The 21,388-nt window shown below is 38.7% G+C and overlaps 1 protein-coding gene across 10 annotated transcripts in view; it reads left to right on the top strand.

Annotated features, from left to right (window-relative positions):
* Positions 1 to 21,388, top strand: part of MAST4 (microtubule associated serine/threonine kinase family member 4) — a 216,539-nt gene that overhangs the window by 82,132 nt on the left and 113,019 nt on the right. For 5 of the 10 annotated variants that reach the window (XM_060280257.1, XM_060280256.1, XM_060280255.1 and 2 more), the window contains 2 exons: positions 3,559 to 3,590; positions 21,281 to 21,361. In XM_060280257.1, the coding sequence (XP_060136240.1) occupies positions 3,559 to 3,590; positions 21,281 to 21,361 (113 nt within the window). Of the gene's footprint in view, positions 1 to 3,558; positions 3,591 to 17,187; positions 18,501 to 21,280; positions 21,362 to 21,388 lie in introns of those variants that run through there. The other 5 variants (XM_035099909.2, XM_035099907.2, XM_035099915.2 and 2 more) reach the window with 3 other exon arrangements.

Here is a 21,388-nt window from a genome sequence, read left to right as displayed (position 1 = left end):
GTTGTGTGTCTCATTGACTGCTGTGGTGAAATTACACACCTCAAGTAATTTATGAAAGTAATTATGTAACTTATGTGAATTATGTAGTCATTATGTTATTTCATTTCATTCATTTCAATGAAAAGGAAGTAATGCAAATGGGGAGGGGGAGGCAATAGTTTATGTTTTGTTTGCAGACTGACAGCAACAAAAGTGAATACTGATCATATTTACTGGGTTGATTTCCATTACAGACATGGGATGAATAAGTGAACATTGGCAGTTTCTGCTTCCATTTCTTGTATACTGCATTCTCTAGTATACTGTTGTTGGCATCTGTCTTGGGAGACATGGGAGTGTGCCTCTGGGGGTGAAGTCAGACCAATGCATTAGCAGCACTGAAGTGACCTCCCTGGGGCACAAGCCTGGGCAGTGTGTATGGAGGTCCTGGGCTGTGCAGATGACAAAGACTCCACTCTTGGCCTCACTGATGTGGTCCAAAGGAAAGCAGAGCAATATGTTTGGCACCATCTTGGCTGCAGGAGTTGCCAGGATGAGGCATACAAGACCCCATCCAACCATCTTAGAAACTCCACTCCGGATTTGTGTAGGGTTTACTCTTCAGCCTTTTCTTCTTCTGAAGATATCTGAGGTTTCGGATCAGAGGCTACCTTGCCAAGTTGATTAGCCCCATTTGCCCCCCTTCCCTCCACAACACATGGAGAAACTGCTTTCTTAGCTATTTGACCCACTATTGGTTTCGTCTGCTCAATCTGCCAGAGCCTGTCTTCGCATACAGGGGAAGTACCTAACTCAACAAGGGGTTGAAACTCATCAACTACCCTTACTTGGTTTATCTTACCAGTCAAAACCATTTCCCAGAGTGTGGCCACTGTTGCATGCTGACAGCTTCTAGGAGCCACAAGTGAGAACTGAGTGCAGGGTGGAAAAGTGGACAAACAACCCCAGAAGGAGCACAATGTGCCCCACACCAGACGTAGAGCCCCTCCCCTCACACCCCATGCACCCCTCTAGTATATAGTGACATTCAAATCAATACAGAAAAGCAAATTACATGAATAAGAGAGCACTCAAAATTTCAGGAGGGCTCTACAATTGCAACATGATTTATATAATTGGTCTGCCAATCTATTCTCTAAGTTTGTAATTGTAAGCAGGCACAAACTCCACAGTTCAAGGCCAACAAGGCTTTTTAAAAGGTTAATGCAGCGAAGAACTGCTGAAACAGTTAGCCTATGCATATTTCCCTCAGCTACATCAAGGTTTTTTAAAATCCTCTTAATATTACATGAGATTATTTACAGCTAACGAGAGAGAAAAACTTGGATAGCAAGATAAATAATAATAATGATGTTGCATTCAGAGAGCCAGATTGTGGTAACATTTCTGTACTTTTGTTACCCAAAGATTATGTCATGCAACACTAAGAGGAAATTTGGGTGTGGCCAGGCATAAAAATTGTTAGCAGTGAGCCTACTGTGAAATGTATTTCAAGTGCTTTGAACAGAAGTACAATTTTATCCCATCAGATTGAGCTCGGGAGGAAACATATTAATCCTGTTTTGTAGCTAACGGGAGTATATGCCCTGTGCTAGATGACTGGCCTTTGTGACAATCAGAAAGTTGCTTCCTTTTGAACTTCTTAACATTAAATAAACCTGATTTTTAATTATGGTGCTGAATAAACATTTAATCAGATAAAGGCACTTGAGGTCTGCCCCCCCCCCATGGCACAATGGGTGGCATTCAACTAAGTCTTCTCAGATTAGACCAGGCACCCCCAAACTTCGGCCCTCCATATGTTTTGGACTACAATTCCCATCTTCCCTGACCACTGGTCCTGTTAGCTAGGGATCATGGGAGTTGTAGGCCAAAACATCTGGAGGGCCGCAGTTTGGGGATGCCTGGATTAGACTGTACAACTGTGATGAAATAATGTAACAATTGTGAAAAATTATTGCAGCTTTCCCATATCCTCTTTATTAGCACTATATGCTTTTACTGAATAGGTATACTTTTAAAATATAATAAAAAATAAATATGAAAAATAAAAATATATGTTTAGTTTTGTTTAAATTTATGCACCTTCCAGCAGCATCTTAGAGACCAACTAAGTTTGTCATTGGTATGAGCTCTAAGGTGCTGCTGGAAGGAATTTTTTAATTTTGTTTTGACTACGTCAGACCAACACGGCTACCTACCTGTAACAAAAGAAAAAAGAATAGGATGGTCGTGGTTTGCAAGAAAATAAATAAATTCAGGCATTAATTCTTTATAAGATGGGAACTGGGAATCCTTCATTTATATACAGTAGGTATGAAAAGAGGGAAGGAAATAAACTAGACATTTGTTACTGTGTGAGTGTATTGAATGCTTTCAAGCGTACAATCACTCAGCTTTTATTTTTGATATTCCGAACTATAATGCATAAATGAAAAATATGAAGAAATCAACTTAAAAATAGAACTTGGAAAGAAACTTTACCAATGTATTTTTAGTTTGCTCTTTCTGTCATGTTTTATTTTAGTTTATGTTTAAATAGCATTTGCTGTGCTGGAATTCAAATGAGGTGTGTGTTTGTGTATAATAACTTTAAGGTGAGAAAAATTACTTTTTAGAACTGCCACTCATCGCCAATGTATCCTGATGACTTTCTTGTTTTAAATGATACATCTGATGTTGAATTCAGGTTTCGAAATTCAACAAAGATGAGCAAATATACTTAAAATGTGGCTTCAGCAACAGCAAGAGCTATACATTTTCTATCACTGTGCTGTAAGCCTATATTGTGGGAGTGTTAAATATATAGTCTTAGATCCTGGCCTTTTGCTTTTGCTAGTGTGAGCATCTCTGGATTGGAGTTTCCATCCAGGTAATGCTCCTGCTGGTGGGGGAGATCATACTGTGCCAATTCACCCTCTCCCCTGCAGTCCCTTGCAACTTCCAAAAATCTCCTCTGAAGAGTTAGAAGCTGCTGTGGAGTACTGTGGAACATATACAGGGGGAAATAGATGAAAATTACCCCAACTCTTCTTCCCTCCTCTGGATTAAAGCCTTCTGTGTGGATGGAAATAACCTTTCTGCCATGGACAGTTAAGTTGGGCTTCATCCTATAGTCCTGCATTAAGGGTTTAAATAAAGTATAGAATGTTTTGTAAGGACCTGTTTTACATGCCATGAAGGTGAGTCTGACTGAAAACTGCCTGAGCTCTATTTTATTATTAATGGAAAACTGCCTGTTTCCTGGTAATTAGATGCCAAGAATTTGCTGAAGTTAACTATACAGTTGCTGCTGCTCCCAGAGATTTGGCATTGAGTGGGGTTTCTGATTGCAGAATTAAGTACAGTACTAGAGTTTCATATACTGTATAACAAAGTTAAGAGGCAATCACTAAGGCAATTTTCAACTTTGTACACAAAGAACTAATGTAGTTTTAAAAACATAAATCTTAGTCTAGAATAAGGTGTCTGGCGTTTTAGGTAAATGTAAATGATTGAAAAATATTCTTATTGTATGTTTAGAATTAATTTTATAATTACCCTTTTCTTCATTTGCAGAAGGAACTGAGCCTTCCAAGAAGGGGAAGTTTGTAAGTAGTTGAAATTTCTTCTTTTTATTTTGTTCAATGCGCTCTGCATAGGGCTTGACAGTTTTTCAATATGTCTTCCTTCTCTCAGTGGCCAATGAAATGAAGGTTAACTGTGGCAGTTGATTGTGCACAAAAAAGCTAACATTGTAAACCAATGCGCCATGTCCTTGTACTTCACTGAATGCTTATTCTGGTATTAGTTAATAGTAGGAAATCATTATTCAAGAATTCTGGGTATCAATAAGGCTATCAATTAAAAAATAAATTAGAAATGAATCAAGTATAGGATATGTTCCTTTGGACTCGTTTTGTTTGGAATTTCAAAAAATAGCTGAGAGAGACACGTACATAGATGGATTCAATTTTACCTTAATATTGATGCCAAAAATAAAGTAGCATAAAAATTAAACTAATTCCAAGTGAGGCTAGCTAATATAATATTTAAAGAATCAAGGTATGGATTGTTAGAGCCTTGCAAGCATTCATTTGTATTGGTTTGGAAAATTAATGAGTTAAATATACTGACACCTCATGGTTAATAATAATTGCATTGGGTAAAATTGTGTGTCTTGACTTTATTTGTCTAACTGCATAAGTCTAGGCATGTTTATTCAGAACTAAGTCCCACTTTGTTCAATAAGTTCAGTAAGTCACACTTTGTTAAATGCCATGTAAGTGTGCATAGAATTGCAGTCAAAGTACATTTTAAGCAGTTAATTTTTAAGGCCTGTGTTACTTTTTGTGCTTTTAAGTTGTATACTTTTCTTTACAATGCTTGGGTAAAATGGATGTCTGTAGTCTGAATGGGTCTATTTTTGATTTTGATTTTTGTTGCTGTTTTTAAGGCAGTAGTGAACCTTCTTCAGGAAGCTAGAGGCTGCAGTTTTTCTTTTCCCCTAGTGCCTCAAATGTAGTGATGGGGGGGAATAGCACATCCCCCACACTGATGCCTGCTGTTTCCTGTCCCAAGGTGGTGGTTTTTAAAGAAAATGATAGCCAGCAGCTGACTTGAAGGGTTCTACAGAATATATAGAGGGACTTCTGAGAAATTCCACAAATCTTCAATGTACTTTAATGATCTCCTTGTTTTAAAACATATAAATGATGTTGGATTCAGGTTTAGATCATTTTTTCAGGAACGTCTGACAACTTGTTCTAAAACACACAGGGCTCGTTCAGCACTCCTGTCCCCAAGGCTTTGGTGTTTCCCTGTATTGTCCTATGCAAGGGCAGTGTGTTCCGTTCTGCCACTTGAGGCAAAACAGGAAGTGCCGCCTTGCCTTGCTGCCACTGGAACTTCTTCTTCTCCCTCACTACCGCCTTCGCTGCTGGTGGAGAAGCAGCACCAGCAAGATCTCACATGATTTTGGGCAAAATTTTAGCCATAATCAGCACTGATGCTGGCACCACTTCCATGCTGCCAGCAAGGCAGACCAGGGGACCCGTGGGGCAGTTGCCTTGGGGACTGTTGCCTAAATGGCAGAACTGGCTCTGGTCTCATGTAGGCAACCTCAGCAATACATACAGTTCCCAGGAGCCTTAAAAGCCAGCTTTTGGTGAATTTTTCACCATATAAATAAAGGGCATATTTGAAGGTGCAGTCAAAAGTGTTCACACAAAACTTGAGGTCAGAAAATGCAAGTGAAAACAAAACTAAAATTGCTTGTCAGCTTAGCTCTGGTGCATGTTGCCTCCTTGTGCATTATACCTAATTTCTCAAGTAATGATGACTATGTTCTCTTGGAAAAAAATTGGCACAAGTTGAGGACCATCATTAGTAGTTGTCCATTTTTGTTTTGAAACAGACAACTTTACCCGCTATTTATTGTATTAATGATGAGAACATGTAGTCTTCATATTTTTTGTTTTTGCTTTAAGTGCCACATATCTTACATGTACTTTTCAGAAATAAAGCAGAACCAAGCTGTTGCTGTAATTAACATTTGAAGTTGAATGTTATGAGTGTGGGAACAAAATAATATCTGACAAGGAAATCCTTTTCAATATTATGGCTTTGGAACATTGTAACATCACATTTATTAACTGAAGACGTAACTTTGATACTATCCTTGCCGTGAGTTTACTTTTATATGTTAGAAGCTCTACTGTGCATGTGGGTAAAAACTGTTGTGGGAATAGTAGAGTTTACTTAACAAATATGGTTGAGGGTTTTGGAACACAGTACAATTGTACCAGTGTTGGTTTTTTTTTTTTATCTTTTACTGAATCTCATTTTAATGAAATATGCCATAATATAATCGGTGAAAATTTTGCATGGGACCATTTTGTTCTATTATCTCAATCAGTTTTCACACATAGAAAAATCAGGCTGTTGCAGGTTTTCCACATAATGATCATAAACCTCATTTTGTGTTGGATGGAAAGCAGCTGATACCATCAGATGAGGTGCTGAACAGAAGACTCCAAATGCATACAACTTAATAGGAATTGTTAAGCTTCTTTTTGCTTGAGGCTCATTCTGACAGGTTTCCCAGAAGTTGATAAGGGTTTGTAATTGGCCTGTTTATCGGTGATTTTGAGTGTGGATTATTGGATTACCTTGGGGAAGAAGAGATAAAGGTAGGAAATAGAATGAAATCCTCTCACTACAGCCAAACAATAAAAGAACAATGGGACAGTATTATATTTTTTATGCAGAAGTCTGTATTTTTCTATTGTTAACTTTGTTTAACTCTACAGATTAAATATCTGATTTTGGATTTGTGTCACAGTGGAAAAAATGTGGTTAGAGACAATTGCCCAAACTGCATTGCCTGCCTGTTTGAAATTGCAATATTGACCCAATAGTGTTGAATAGGTTTGTGATAATAGTCTAGCAGAATTAGTCATTAGCAGGGAGTACCTGCATGTACCTGTACTGCTTGCTTTACAAATCGTAAGGAAGTAGCAAAAGCAGCAAAGTACTGTTTTCAGAATGATCAGCTGTGTAACATAGAATTTGCCTCTTCTTTTAGCGATTAGGCAGCCAGTAAAATCTCTTAGAGTTGATTGACTGTTCTTAAGTCCATGATAAGTAAATGAGAAATCAACTATAGTTAACAGATGCAGACAATTAAAAATGTAGATTAGCAAGTGAGAAAATCCTTTATGAAAGAATATCTTGAAATCAGGAAGAAGATACTAGATTTTGTCTGGGGTGGAAATATGGCTCAAGTAACACTATCGACATTATGCAAACATATGTTGTTGTTCTTTAGTCGTGTCCGACTCTTTGTGACCCCATGGACCAGAGCATGCCAGGCACTCTTTCATGGATCACTGCCAGGGGCTTGAATAACTCAGAGAAGCTATGAGCTATGCCGTGCAGGGCCACCCAAGATGGACAGGTCATAGTGGAGAGTTTTGACTAAATGTGATCTACCTGGAGAAGGAACTGGCAAGCCACTCCAGTATCCCTGCCAAGAAAACTCCATGGAGAAAGACAACAGTCATGCAAACATATAGTGTGAACTATATAGTGTAAACATACAAAGTCAGACATTTGCCCATCCAGCTCAGTTCTGTCTACACTGATGGGCAGGACCAGTCTCAGGGTTTCAGATTGGGAACATTCACAGCCCTATTTAGAGATGCTGGGTAGTGGATCTGGAAGGTTTTTTATGCAAAGCAGATGCTCTACCACTGAGATATGGCCCTTCTAGTTCTTTTAAGGGTGAATCATGATTCTTATAATAATTCTCCTTAATTACTTATAAGAAAGCAGTTGTAAGCCAACCTGGTTGTAAATAGAAATTTTCTAGTTTATGCTTGTTGATGGAATTCCCCTAATGTTCCTACTATTTCAGAATAACTTGTGAAAATATCCACAATTGTATATATGGGTAAATCAACAAAAGTGGTTCATAGAAGAAATAGTCATTCCCAGAACTTCCCAGAATAGATATTTTGATATCTGCAGACATTCAGATTATGTTTCTCAATGTTTCTCAGTTGCTTTTGTAATAGCTTTAAGAGCAGTAAAATGATAATTTTAATTATGGTGACTTATTTTTGTATACAGTCGTACCTTAGTTCTTGAACAGAATGCATTCTGGGAGTCCGTTTGACTTTTGGAACTGTTCAAAAACCAAGATGCGGCTTCCAATTGGCTGCAGGAGTTTCCTGCAGCCAATTGGAAGCTGCGGAAGTTGCGCTGGATTTCCAAAAATTGTTCGAAAACCGGAACACTCACTTGCGGTTTTTGATCATTCAGGAGCCAAAACGTATGAGTTCCAAGGCGTTCGGCAACCAAGGTATGACTATATATAATTGATTAGCTAAATTATTGCCAGCTTCTAAAAATGAATATTATTCTACTCTGCTTATGAAATCAAGTTTAGTAACTTGTGATATAGTAAACAGGTCAGCTATAGTAGCTACATCTTAAAATGGACAGTAGTTCCAAAGTTTTTGCAATTTTGCACAGAAGCTTCGCTACTCTTAATCTTAAACTAGATGAGGCCAGCCCTTTGGCAAGCACTTTTAAATTATAATACGTTGGGGATAGTAAAGGATAACATTATTAGTTTCACTTTCAGTGAGCTTCTTATGCAAAGTTCTTGATTGGAATTTGAGAGGAAGTAGGAGAAATTAAGCTTGAAATCATGCCGCAGTGAGTGGAAGGATGGAGGATGGGGGCATGAAATAGGGATAAAGCACAAACTGAGGAGAGTGTCCAGTTAATGGAGAAGAAAAAGAAAGAGGGTGGTGATGTACTAGTAGTGAATGCAGACGTCTTTTGACAGGAAGACAGAATAGGATTGCCAGCCTGGAAGGGGCCTTTGTCACTTAAAAAGCTTTGTTAATTCTCTCAGTATCGGCATCATATTGCAGAGCTCCTTTCAATCATGTAATGCTAAAATGTAGCATCAGAAATACCAGAAGAGAGCTTCTGTACCAGATGACCTTCCTGCTGCAGTATTAGTGAAGGAGAAAAAAGAAGAATGTGAATTCTGTTTGGTGTGTGATTAAGAAGCCTCTCAGCCATCCTCTCCATCCTCTGCTTACCTACACTCTCTGTGTTCCTTTGGCACACAGTTCTTCTCTTAGGAGATTGGTGTGCTGACAAGACCTATACATGCTTGACCCTCTTATGTAAAGGAGTGTGCCAACATTCCTAATTTGCTGCTTCCAGCAGGCACTTGTTTAGCGATTGAGCCTGCCCTGGTTGTCTCTATTGCAACATTTTTTGGTTGTGGATTATGCGGACAACTGAATGAATAATGGGAATATTTATTGCTGCAATACCAGTACTACCTCTTAGCATGAAACACAATGTGACAAAATTTGTGCCTGCTTTTGAACACTATTATCTGGAAATAAATTGTTCTTTAGAGTAACAGGATATGATCTAGGGAATGCAAATCAACATGTCAGAAATTCCTATCAACCTGAAAAGGGCAGCTGAGAAGCCAAAGAAAGAACACAGTGGATTTTTAGTGCACATTCTATATTTCTCACTTCACCTCTTCCTTTGTGCAGCATATGTGTTCCTGGAGAAGCGTATCATTATTAAAAGAAAAGAATACCCTGCAGGTAAAAGGTCTCTAGCAATCACTAACAAGACCCAATAGATGAACCTGACAAAATTGGGCGGAAACAGCAAGCAGGAAGAAGTCAAAAAGAAATAAAGCAGACCACCTGCCAATCTTATTTTATGTGGTGCTTCAATGATGTTTTTTCCAGTCTCTTTGTATATCTGGTAGACTGCTTCTCTTCATATAGTTTTTGTCTTGTCCTATGCCCTGACCTGTTGATCCTGCATTTTTTTAAAATGTTAGTCTTTTCATTATTTGGCTCAGAAATAGGGAACAATGGAGCAAGAGCCTGTGGAGATTTAGATAGGAGAAAATGATAAAGAAGAAATTGCCCTAAATCAAAGAACATTTTAAGTGGATTTAATTGTTTTCATGATGAATGCGATTACACGTCATAGGCAAACTGAATTTGGTATAATAAAACGTGCTTTACTATATGCAGAATTATTTTTTTGTAAGGAACAAATACTTTTGTACCCTTGACCTTTCCAAGATCCAGCTCATAATTCTCATCTATTGTACATGGATTTTATATAAGCACAAGTTCCTGTATGGTTAAATCAGACAGGTAAAACCGCACGTATAATTATAAAACCAAAACACTCTAAAGAAAATTCAGAAGATTGGCAGGGTGCAGGAGACCAAAAATCTTTAGGACCTAGCATTGAAAATATGACATGGTAGGGCACCAGGTGAGCTTTTCTGTGGAGGTGTTCAACTGATGGGGTGCTATAGTTGAAAGAACACTCTCCTGTCATCATCCTTCTCACTTCTGGCTATCTTAATTATATGAGATAACCCCAGTATCTGAGGCTTCAGTAATTCAGGGTTCCCTCTCACTGACTAGTTAGTTGGTAACATGCATTGCACATCTATGTGATTTGTAGGAGGTTGCAGCAAAGGGAGTTCTCTTCCTATGTTCTTTCCTTATTCTGTTGTATTTTTATTTACTATTTTCATTGTTTTGATTAATCACCATGGTTTGGATTGTATGTGGAAGAAAAGTGGGATGCAGTGTTTGAAATGTAAAGAAATATAGGGATGTAGGAGTAGCATTTTGTGGATAGGAATATTTAGTGTTACTAACTTTGGAATTATAAGATCTATAAAGGAACAAGCCTTGCCTGAAGCATCATGACTTCCGCAAAGGGAAGGTCAGACTCATCAACCCTTTGGAGTTCTCTGAGAGTGTAGATTTAAAAGCAATATACTTTTTGTGTATACAAGCATTTGCAAATGTTACTATAGTTAAAACTTCTTGTTTATCTGTCTTCATTAAAAAACAACAACTGCGGAAAGACTTTGGTAACATCTAGTATTAAGGACTGAAGCAGTTCTGAGGGGAATGCCTTTATGTTATTTTTGTATAAATCTGTAAAACAAATAAAATAATTGAACGTAGAGGCAGCCCTAAACACGGAAAAGATTACACCCAGGGCAAAAAAGCTTTGGCATTGTACAACAATGATAGTTCCTATTAGGGCTAACAAATATTGACTAGCTTTTTCATCTCCATTCACAGCTTCCTTCTGATTTGTGCCTCTGCTCTTCCCTAACTTCTTCTCAAACATTGATAGAAGCAAGTTAGTTTAAGCTATTAAATTTACAATAATTACTGTTGCCGCCTTTTGACAACTATTGAGCAGAAACATCACCTGCCTTTTAAACAATTGGCCTGTGCTGCTCTAATGCCTCTATTGTGGCTACATATAATTGCTTTCAATGCTGATTCTGTAGCAACCTGGATAAGAGTTAAGGTGAGAGAAGAGACTGGTCCATGGAAACCATAAATGGTTGGTTAGACTAGTAAGCAAAGCCAAGCGGTTTGAGCCTTTGAATCTATTCCTGGCTTGGCTTCCTCTGTGCTGGAATTCCAATTTCTAGATAATGTTTCTTTATCTTAAACATTTTGCATTATATCTCCTCATATTGGAATGTGACACGTTTTTATTGTCTTGGATGACACGTGTGCAAAATTTCAGATTTCTGGTTCATGTACAACTTTACACCAACAACCTTGATACCCCATGAGTCAGCCTTGTGAGTAAGGTTAAAATGTCTTTAGGTATGCATTGTGTATTTCTTACTCTTTTCTTGGATTTTCTGTTCTTTTATGTTTGTTTGAAAACCATAGGTTTAGCTGTGAATATAACTGGAAATTTCACACAGTCCTATCTCACATTATTTAAATATAGGTTCTTTCATTGCCTTCAAAGTTGACATTAGTTGTCTCGTTGAAAAGTTAAAAGTCTAACTTGAAACCACATGGATCTTTTTAAGCATTTGCCATTCCTTTAAAAATAATCAGATCCCAGCAGCTTCATTTCAGCACTATTCTTTAATGGTTCAATGGCACCTCAGTAGGAGCCTGTCAATTGAGAGCCTGCCAACATTCAATTCTAGCTGGCTGCCAGGGACTAAAAACTTTGATTGCAAACTTGCTGAATCTGACATTACACTAGAGAATAAAACAGAATGTACTCTAAAGCATTTCAGTAAATGACATCACCTGAAATTTCTATGTACAAATAAGAATGAAGTGCTTCTAGCAAAATGGAAAACTCTAAATTTCTTCTTGAGCCTTTTCCATGAATATTTTAAACATATTTGGTGTCCATTTGACATCAGAACTACCATATGCAGATAGTTCCAGATTACTTTGATTTTCTACATATTTAGTAACTAGAACTTAGGTTTATGCCCCTTTGTATATTGTCTCAAAGAAGTCAATTTTAAGAGGAAATGTGATAGACTGGCTGGATATAGATAGCAGGAGTTCAGAGTACCCAGAGTATTAGTTTACTTGGGACAAGTCATTTCTGATGTACAGTCGTACCTCCGTTTATGTAACCCTCTGGTTACGTAAACTTCGGGATGTGCGCACGGCACACCTGGAAGTATTTTACCGGGTTATGCAGCATTCGCAGAAGTGGCCTGCGCATGCAAAGAAGTGGTCCTCAGGTTGCGGAAACCTCAGGATCTGACCGGACCTCTGGAATGGATCCTGTCCTGTCCTGGGGGGGGGGGAATCGTCGTTTCTGGGCCCAATTCATGTCACTGGTTTTGACTTCTAAACCATTTGACTCTGATTATCTCAGGAAATATCTGTTCTTGTATAGGTCCCTCTCCCAGTTTTGTGATACACTAATACCTTTAAGTGTCAGGACACGTTCTGGAACCGCATTTTTGACAGCATGGGAAGGAATGCACTGTCCTTCCACACCACTATTTTAGCACTTCCTCAAGGGGGTGGGGCAGCAGAAACTGTCTGTGGTTCACAGTTCCCTAAATGGAATCTGAACTGGGTGCTAAAAGCACCCATGGCCTTTCAGGCCTATGGCCACATGTGCCCTCAAGATCCTGACTTTAAAATTGGTATTCATGCTGGCTATTAAATCTATGTGAAGGGTCTTCAAACTCCTGCGATCCCATTACGTATTGTACATCAGGAAGTAGTGGTGCTCAGATCCATCTTTTGTTTCTAGGATTAATTCAGTATTTCACAGGTCACAGGAGGTTCTTCTGCCCACATTTTCTCCAAACCCTTTGCAAGCCCAGTAAAGAGTATGCAACATGATAGATGTTTGTGGTATTCTCTGCTTCTCTTTGAACGGAACTGCTGAATTTAGGGAAGGGGGGGGTGTATTTCCATCTTTTTTCCTTAGGGAAGAAAGTGGCTCTGTCTCGTATCTCTTTATGATTTTAAGGAGGTCTCCACTTAAGGGTACATAGAATTTATTTATTTTTAACAAAATTTCCATACCACTTGATCATAGCAAAGCCTCTAAGTGTTTTGCAAGAAATAAACTGATTTACAAACATTGGGGGAAATGCCACTGGGGTAGGGGACAATATGAGCCCACCCATTCTCTTGGGGTGGAGTAGTCTTCTTCAGCTGCCTTTAAGAAAAAATTTACTATTGTGGCTATCTGTCAGGCATCCACTTGGGTTTCCTCCATATTTTTGCCAAGCGATAAAATTGAAGGTTCTGCAGAAGGGCTGCTTAATCCCACCCACCCACCCACCTTGGATCCTATGACTCTAATATATTACAAGAAACAGAAATCCTCTCGATACAAACATGGCATGGGGGTGGGGTGGGGTGGAAATTTTCTTACCATGATTTTCTGTTTCCAGTTATCTCATGAAATACATTCTACTTGCCCTTCTTTTATGGGATTAGCATGGTCGTATTATGTTAGTGCTTTCTGTGTGCACTTTGCACGCTTGGTGTCAGGGTGTCCTGATCAGTGGCTCCTTTCTCCTGTTGGTTCTGCATTGTATTGCCCCCCTCCAATGTTTCATTTCTCACCGAGTTTAATTTTAAGTGGGTGGCTCAGTGGCCTGTATCGTGGTTTTCTGTCCATGGATGTCTGTGAAATCATTGATGAGAGTTGAGGAGTTTTCCTTCCTTTGGCAGTTGGTCTGGAGGGTGGGATAAACCCTCCCTCTGATAAAATGGCTAGAAGAATCCATGTTCTGCCTCTATCAGCAAGAAGAATATGTCATCCCAAGAGAAAGGATTTCTCCCTATGAGACAACTGCAAACAAATTCACATTAAGAAAGCGTCACTTCCCCCCCTGTCCTTAAAGTCATTTTTTTCTTTTAAACCACTTAATAGTATAAATAACACTTGATTTTAAATACTGTATTTTTTTGCTCCATAGGATGTACCTGACCATAGGACGCACCTAGTTTTTTAGAGGAGGAAAACAAGAAAAAAATATTTTGCTTTCTTTAATTGTCCTAGGCCAGGCACCCCCAAACTTCGGCCCTCTAGATGTTTTGGACTACAATTCCCATCTTCCCCGACCACTGGTCTTGTTAGCTAGGGATCATGGGAGATGTAGGCCAAAACATCTGGAGGGCCGCAGTTTGGGGATGCCTGTCCTAGGCTCTGGCTCTGGCTTTTGCATGGGCTCTGGCTCTTCATGGGCTCTGGCTCTCGCATTCGCCCCATAGGACACACAGACTTTCCCCCTTCCTTTTTGGGAGGGGAAAAGTGTGTCTTATGGAGCGAAAAATACCGGATTCCTTTAGAATTGCAGTAGATCCAACATGTAAAATCTGTCACCATAAGTTCCAAATGTTAGGTGGCATTTTATGCTACATATTTGATCTAAATTATGAGTTTGATATAAATGGTGATCTTTTTCTTGTTGTGAAAGTCATAAACCATACTGTACTTTCTGTTCAGAACAGTTTTAGAAGTGTTCTGCTTTGTGCAAAGCGCCAGGCTATTTTCTGCAACCATTATGAAATGTGATATATTATTCTATACAGCAAAGCTGTGGGCTGCACAACTTAAGATGAATTCACATGGACAAAATTTTCCTACACAAGCATACATTTTTGTGCACTAATAGAGTCTCATACTTGTTTGTATATGCTTTCATATTCTAAGACTTAGATTTCTTGTGAAGCAAAGTACATATATAATACCTTAGGCTTACTAAGATGGGAAATGGACAAATCTCCTGTTTTCATGGCATCATAGAGCTGCAGAATTGGAAGGGATCCCAAGCAGGGGTGGACTTTGGTAATATGGTGCCCTAAGCGAGGACATAATTTATCATGTTCTCAACTTCCGAGTAGGTACCAATCACAGCTAAAGACTACCTGAGAGATGGCCATCCAGCCTCTGTCTAAAATCCTCCACTGAAGGTCCACCACTTTCTGAGTTAGTCCATTCCACTGACAAGCAGCTCTTGCCATCAGAAAGTTCTTCCTAAGGTTTACTTGGAATCTCCTTTCTTGTAATTTAAATCCATTGTTATGGGATTTAAGGACAATGGAGAAAACATACTTTCTCCATCTTCCATGTGGTGGCCCTTCAGATCTCTGGAGATGCCCATCATATCACCTTTCAGTCTTCTCAAGACCAAACATACCCAATTCCCTCAACTGTTTTTAACAAGGCTTGGTTTCCAGACTCTTTATAATCTTGGTTGCCCTCTTCTGCACATGTTCCAGCTCGGCAATATAATGCCTAAAATTGTGCACAAACAGGTAAAGTTGATGAGACCATAGACTAAAACGTGTTTGTTGACAATATTTTAAATGGCACGGGATGGGGAAAAGACTCAGATCTGTTCATATTTGTTTTGGGATAAGAATCCTTTGATTCACTGCCAGTCTTTGATTTGTTTATGCATTCATGATATTAATCAAAAGCTGAAATGATCTGAAAGAGAATCTCTGTCCTGGGAAAACCTGGGATTTGCAACCTAGGTCTCTTCTGTTTTGGATACGGCAGCCATTCTGCTCTCATAAGGTAAGAATTCACAAGCGTCAGGTGAGCAGTAAGACTTGTTCTGTTTTGTGCCAAAATCCTAGAAGTATTGACCTGAGATGTTCAGTACTGAAGGGAGGTGTTGGTAGAATACCCTGGAATATAGAGGGCTGGTTTAGAAACCCTGAGAGATTCTTTGGCGCCTAGGTTGTGTAAGCAAGTAGCTAAGTAGGGACAAAGGATGTGGAGAGTTTGTAAACTGTGTTTAAGTAATATTGTGTACAGAAGCTGTGTGGAAAAACACACACTATGCAATCAAAAATAATCACAGGCTGTTTTTTTACATTTCACTTAAGGGTTTTGAAGTGTGGCACACCCTCTTTGTGATTTTCATCTTTTTTAGAAGGTTGAATAAGTTGTGTAAGAAATACCTTGCCTCTGGTGTTTTGCCATGGCTCACCATGGATGTGCAAGCTATGGTCATTATTTCAGTTCGCACCTCGTTTCTCTTTGCTGTACCAGGTGAGACAAAATAGGACCTAACGGGAGTTTTGCATTAGTGATGCAATTCCCCACAGGAGTATTGCAAATGTCCTATTTGCATATGGTGTTGGATTGGGCTGCAAGAGTTTCTGAAAGCAAAGTTTGGAATTCATGTTGGAAATGTAGGTAGGAACATACTGTACAAAGCTACCTTTTACTAAGTCATACCATTAATCTATCTATGCATTGCTTATACGACAGACAGTGGCCCTTGAGGATTTTTGACCTGGTTCTTTCTCAGTCTTACCTGGAGATGCTGGCGATTGAACTTGAGAGTTGAGATCTTCTGCATAGAAAGCAGAAACTGTGCAGCTGAGTTACAGCTCTTCCCTGCCAAGTAGGTGATATCCAACAACAACAAAACCGTTTATTGTGAGGACCATGCCTGTACACAAATATCAACACAACAATAATTAAAAATGTTAAAAATGTTAATTAATTACATACTATAGGTGATATCAATTGGGTGAAAGCCAGTTGGTACCCTTGCATGAGCATAAGGGTTTTGATTGGCAGTGGGGGATTGGTTTGTGGAAGGAACATATTTGCTGTGGTGCTTGGGCATGATGCTGTCAGGGTATAGGGAAAATAGGAAAACACTTCTCCTTTTTCATGAGTGGTTAGTGGATGCCTCTGCTGGTGCAACAGCATTGTGAAAACAAATTAGATACCCCTGTGTGCTTAAATTCTATTGGAGATGTTTCAGCTTCTACTCTGGACTTCACAGATGTAAACATGTAACAAGTATTTCAAAGCCCTAATACATGGTTGTGTCTTTGATTTAAATCAATCATGTGACTTGTATGTCCTAGTTTCTGAGTCAGAGATGGCCTGAGGAGTTCACTGAATGTTAAATGATGTGCATGTTGACATTTTGCAAGCAGTTCCTTTGTGTAGATTCTTCCTCAGAAAAAGAGAGCTGTGTGTTTGATATATCTGCAGTCAGATTTTGGGCCTGTGAATGAATCCCTATTGGGAATGATTAGAAGAGGTAAGAGTTAAAGTTTGAAATTTTGGAGAAACACTTTGGTCTCCTAAGAGAAGAGCCGAGAGAAAGCTCTGGGGAGTAATTGGGAATCCATAAAACACAATTGATGGAAAAAGTTATGAAATGCAGGTTATTTAGGTGTTGGATGCACAGTTCTGTATTATCTATAATTTGCATTTCCTTGTAACAAACTGCAAAATATGTTACTATTATTTTTTTGTGTGGAAGAGAAACTGAGGCACGAGAGAGTGATATTCAAGTTTTAGCCACTGAGTCTGCTGCGCGGCGGGCGGGCAGGCGCAGCGCAGGTGCCGGGGGCGCAGCTGCGCGGCGGACCGGCCGGCCAGCGGGCGGGCGCAGCTCGCGGCGCCCTCCTGGCGGGCCAGTGCCATGGTGCCCTGCGCCACCCAGCCTGGCCATAGGGCCGGCCCTGATCTTGAGTTTTGTTTCCATTTGTGTTCAGAATTGGTAATGTTGAGTCTTTGTTAATTAAGCTTATGTGCTGATCCATGATGGCTGTGAACATGGGCGTAGACATAATTTTTTAGGGGGGCAGGCTTTATGTTAGGGGGCAGAACTGAGTTATCTGTGATGCAATTGGTCAGTTAAGTATTTTTATTTATTTGGTTGATGGGGGGCAGCTGCCCCCACCCCGCACCTCCCCTGGCTACGCCCATGGTTGCAAAAGAGCAGTATTCTCACTATTTCTCTGGTTGTCTAATCATTTAAGGTTTAAAAATATCCAGGAAACTTAAAAAAACATTAACAAGCAGAGAATCACTGCTGTGTGCATGCCATATAATTATCCTGTGAGATTAATGGGTTTTCTTTCGGATTCCCTTTCTTGTTCATATTGTGCTTTAATAAAATATTTTAAACATTTTCTTTTTTTAGCACAAGTACAAGCTCCTTCAAATAAGATGATTAACTTTTGATCACGAATTAAGGAACAGCTGTGTTTCAGTGTCATGTGTTCCTTCCTAAGCTTGGAATAATTTTCTGGACGCAAAGGGAAGGAACTTCCTGTGTTTTTATGCAGAAACAGAATTTTGCTCATTTGTAAAAAGATAATGGGACAACCTAAACAAGATATATAAATCATTTTTGATAGGGTCATGAAGCTTGTATCTTGGATTTGTGCTGAAGAATAGCATTTTAAGTATATTTTGTTGCACTTCTTAATTTTTTTGTTCTGTTCCGAAATCTGACAGTCTCTGTGGTAAGGGTCGGGCAGATTTTCATTCCTCTGAAGATAAAAGTCTGCATTTTAGGAAGGAAACTGTTTCTTAGAATATTAGAAATGAGTCGATTGAGATACAGTCCTGAAGCCTTCTTTCTGCTAGCAAAATCAGTGCAGTACGCTTGCGGTTAACCTGGAAGAAAGCTGCTGACATTTCTTCGTGACAGCTAGAAGTGGAAGGACCCAAACTTGCAGTGCTCCCTCCCCCAAGAGATTGTTAGTCCATTCCTTTATAGTGGCTCATTTGGGCTCTCTGTCATCACCAGGATGCTGCCACTGAATGTGTGTCATGGTTACAGTAGAATGTGGTAACGTAACAGCCATGAAAGCCCAACGCGAAAGGCTGCAAATTCCAGGGCTGACCTTGGAGTAAGTATTGTCTGCCTTTTAATATTTTAATGCTTTCTGCATGGCACTAGCTTTTGTGCAAGCTGTAGTTATTTAACATGCGTTTGTGCTGACAGGCTCAGAGCACTGCAGCTTTAGGTCGCAGGAACCTTTTCAGAATGCATTTCAGTGGCTGTTCGCAAATGTGTGAGCCTAAAGCAAGGATATTGCAGTATATTTCAGATTAAAATATACTGCATACTTAAAATCACTGAATGCATGAATGTGAGCATCCTAAAAGCATACTGTGAAATCATGCTTCGGTAGGCCACGGTGTTCGTTTCTCTCTCACACCCTTTCTGTTTCTGTTTGTTTATCCCAGTGCTGCCTTTTTGAAAGGCCTCTTTCTCTGCTGAATAATAGAGAGCTCTGCAAGAGATTAGGGCATAAGAGGAATGCTATTTGTGAAAATTCATTGCGTATGATCCGTGTTTTACTGTGTAGAGTACTAGTGAACTGTATTGCATTCTGACATTTCTGCTTGGTATTCTAGTATTTGCATTAAATGTGTTTGTGTAGGTAAAGGCTTTGTTTACTTAGTGATTTTTTTTTAGCACCGATTGACTCATTTGAATGATTCCAGTTTGCATTTAGAAAACAGCTACATAAAAACATACGTATTTTATTTGCACTGAACATGTTGACCATAATGTCTGATTTTTAAAGAGCCAGTCCATTGATTCTGAATTAATCAGCCAGTGCAAAATGTGTTTATTTTTGTGTCCCACCACAATTTGCTGCATAGATATAGATGTGTATCAGCACACACACATGCAGTATTCTCTCAAGATGTTATTTTTGTAGGTATTGAATAGATTTAATGTGCCAGTTGTTCTGCTTTCCTAAGCGAATAGGTCATCTGTAAGGTCAGGTTACTTAGCTGTGAACCATTTTGCCCATCTACAAAATAGATATGTTATTTGATATACATTTGCATTTATGCATGTAGTGCCACTTCTAGTGAGTTGTAACTGATACAAAATATTAATTCTGTTAGTAAATATGGCATTCTGGTATCTTTGACCACCTTTGATAACTAGATTACAGAAACACTGACATTAATAAAGGTAGTAGTTTCTGTCAGTGTTTCATTTATTGTGTGTGATGTGTAGATAGTACCCTGAAGGATTACATAAATGCACTGATAATGGTTTGCTAGTTGTTTAAAAAGATGGAGTCCAATGTTTCGCTATACTTGGAGTTTTGCTTGATTGTAACTTTACCGTATATAAAAGCAATAAATAATAGTAAGAAAGTGTTGATTTTGTAAAGTATTGGGATGTAATTATTTTTAGGCTCAACATTTTATTATTTTCTTTATGTAGCTTTCATGTCTGACTTATGTTTGACATATTTCATTTACGAAGTTTCTAAGGTAAAAATGATCCATTACGTTGCATTGGCAACTTGGTAAAATTCTAACTCTTAACTATTATTTTGGTCAATTTTTAGACACAATGACAGATGGCAAACTTCGTATTTTTTTGTTACCATTTTTATTTTTATTTTCCACTAAAATTGGTGCATTGATGGACTTCATCTTAAGAATCGGGTATTCAAAGTTTGGGCTGGATGTTTTTCTTTGATAGACTAGAGAGTTTGAAAAAATTATAGCCTTTAACTCCAGTTTGCAAACATTTTTTTAATAATCAAAATAGCAGTATTCCTGAAGGGAGCGATGGACTCCAGTAGGCATAGTTATATCTTCTGTTTCCATACCATCTCTGGCCTGTGTACCTCATTTCTGCCTAGTTAACTATGATATCTGCCATTGTTCAGAATAATTTGGATGACATGGAAATTTAATATTGGTAGTTGGCCTGTTATTGTTGGTGTTATGACTGGTGGAGTTATATTAGTAGTATTTTAAGAAAATCCTCACCACAAACAATTTGTGTCAGGTTTATTGACACAAATAAACATAGGCTGGAATTAGGCACAATGATACAGATTTGATGTTTGCATTAGATGCGAGCACAGTCATGTTAAATTTTTACAGATGTCTTTCTGGAACAAGTATTTAAGATACCAGGTATTCATAATTCAGTGTTTAGACACTGCTGTTGTCAGTGACTGTAGCATATTTTCACAAATGGCATTCTCAAGGCTAAAAACGAATAGTAATATTTTCATTATTTATTTTACTTGTATTTTCCTCTAGGCCTGTTGCATTTTTTCTCTTGTAATTTTTTTATGTGTATGTGTTAGTGTCGCATTTAAAGTACTGAAATAAGTTTTCAATACTTCTTTCAGCCAATTTTCATTCAGCATTTGCACAGTGCAATATTGTAGCCAATGAGGTTCATCTGAGGCATGATCATTGTTGATTGACACCCCCCCCCCCCCAGTGCATGGCAATTCAGAATTGAGGGCAATCAGTTCTCCTGAAAACTAGCAGACTCTATCTTTTGTACATCAATTTGTGTACGCAAATTTGTGCTAATTTCATTTTTACAAGCGATGTATGCCATTTCTATAGCAAGATTTGTTTTTGTTTTTTAATTGCTCCGTGTGTTTGAACACTTTTTTATAATGAAAACATTTGCATGGTTAATCCCACCCCACCCCCTTTTAATTAGTAAGATACAGAAAAGTTAGGGATCTTTTGACATAATTTTTTTTTGTTTGGCTTTCCTCAATGTAGAGAAAACCAGTTTCCTGTCTACTGATTGTGCTTGAGGCCAGACTCCCTTAATTCAGTCATACTATAGGATTTTTACTCAACTTCTGTTTACTAGAGATCACATTATTTTAACTTTCAGTCTCACCCCAAGAAGCCTGAGCCCAACCCCAACAAGCCCTTGCAGTCCATGCAGTCCTCTGTACGCTTTTCATTTTTGGAGGTAAGCAACTAAACTTCCATTGTTGCA

This window comes from Zootoca vivipara, chromosome 11 (assembly GCF_963506605.1).
Source record: "Zootoca vivipara chromosome 11, rZooViv1.1, whole genome shotgun sequence".
Classification (NCBI taxonomy): Eukaryota; Metazoa; Chordata; class Lepidosauria; order Squamata; family Lacertidae; genus Zootoca; species Zootoca vivipara.
Note: the sequence above shows the minus strand (reverse complement) of the source record. Positions and strands in the feature narration are given on the sequence as shown.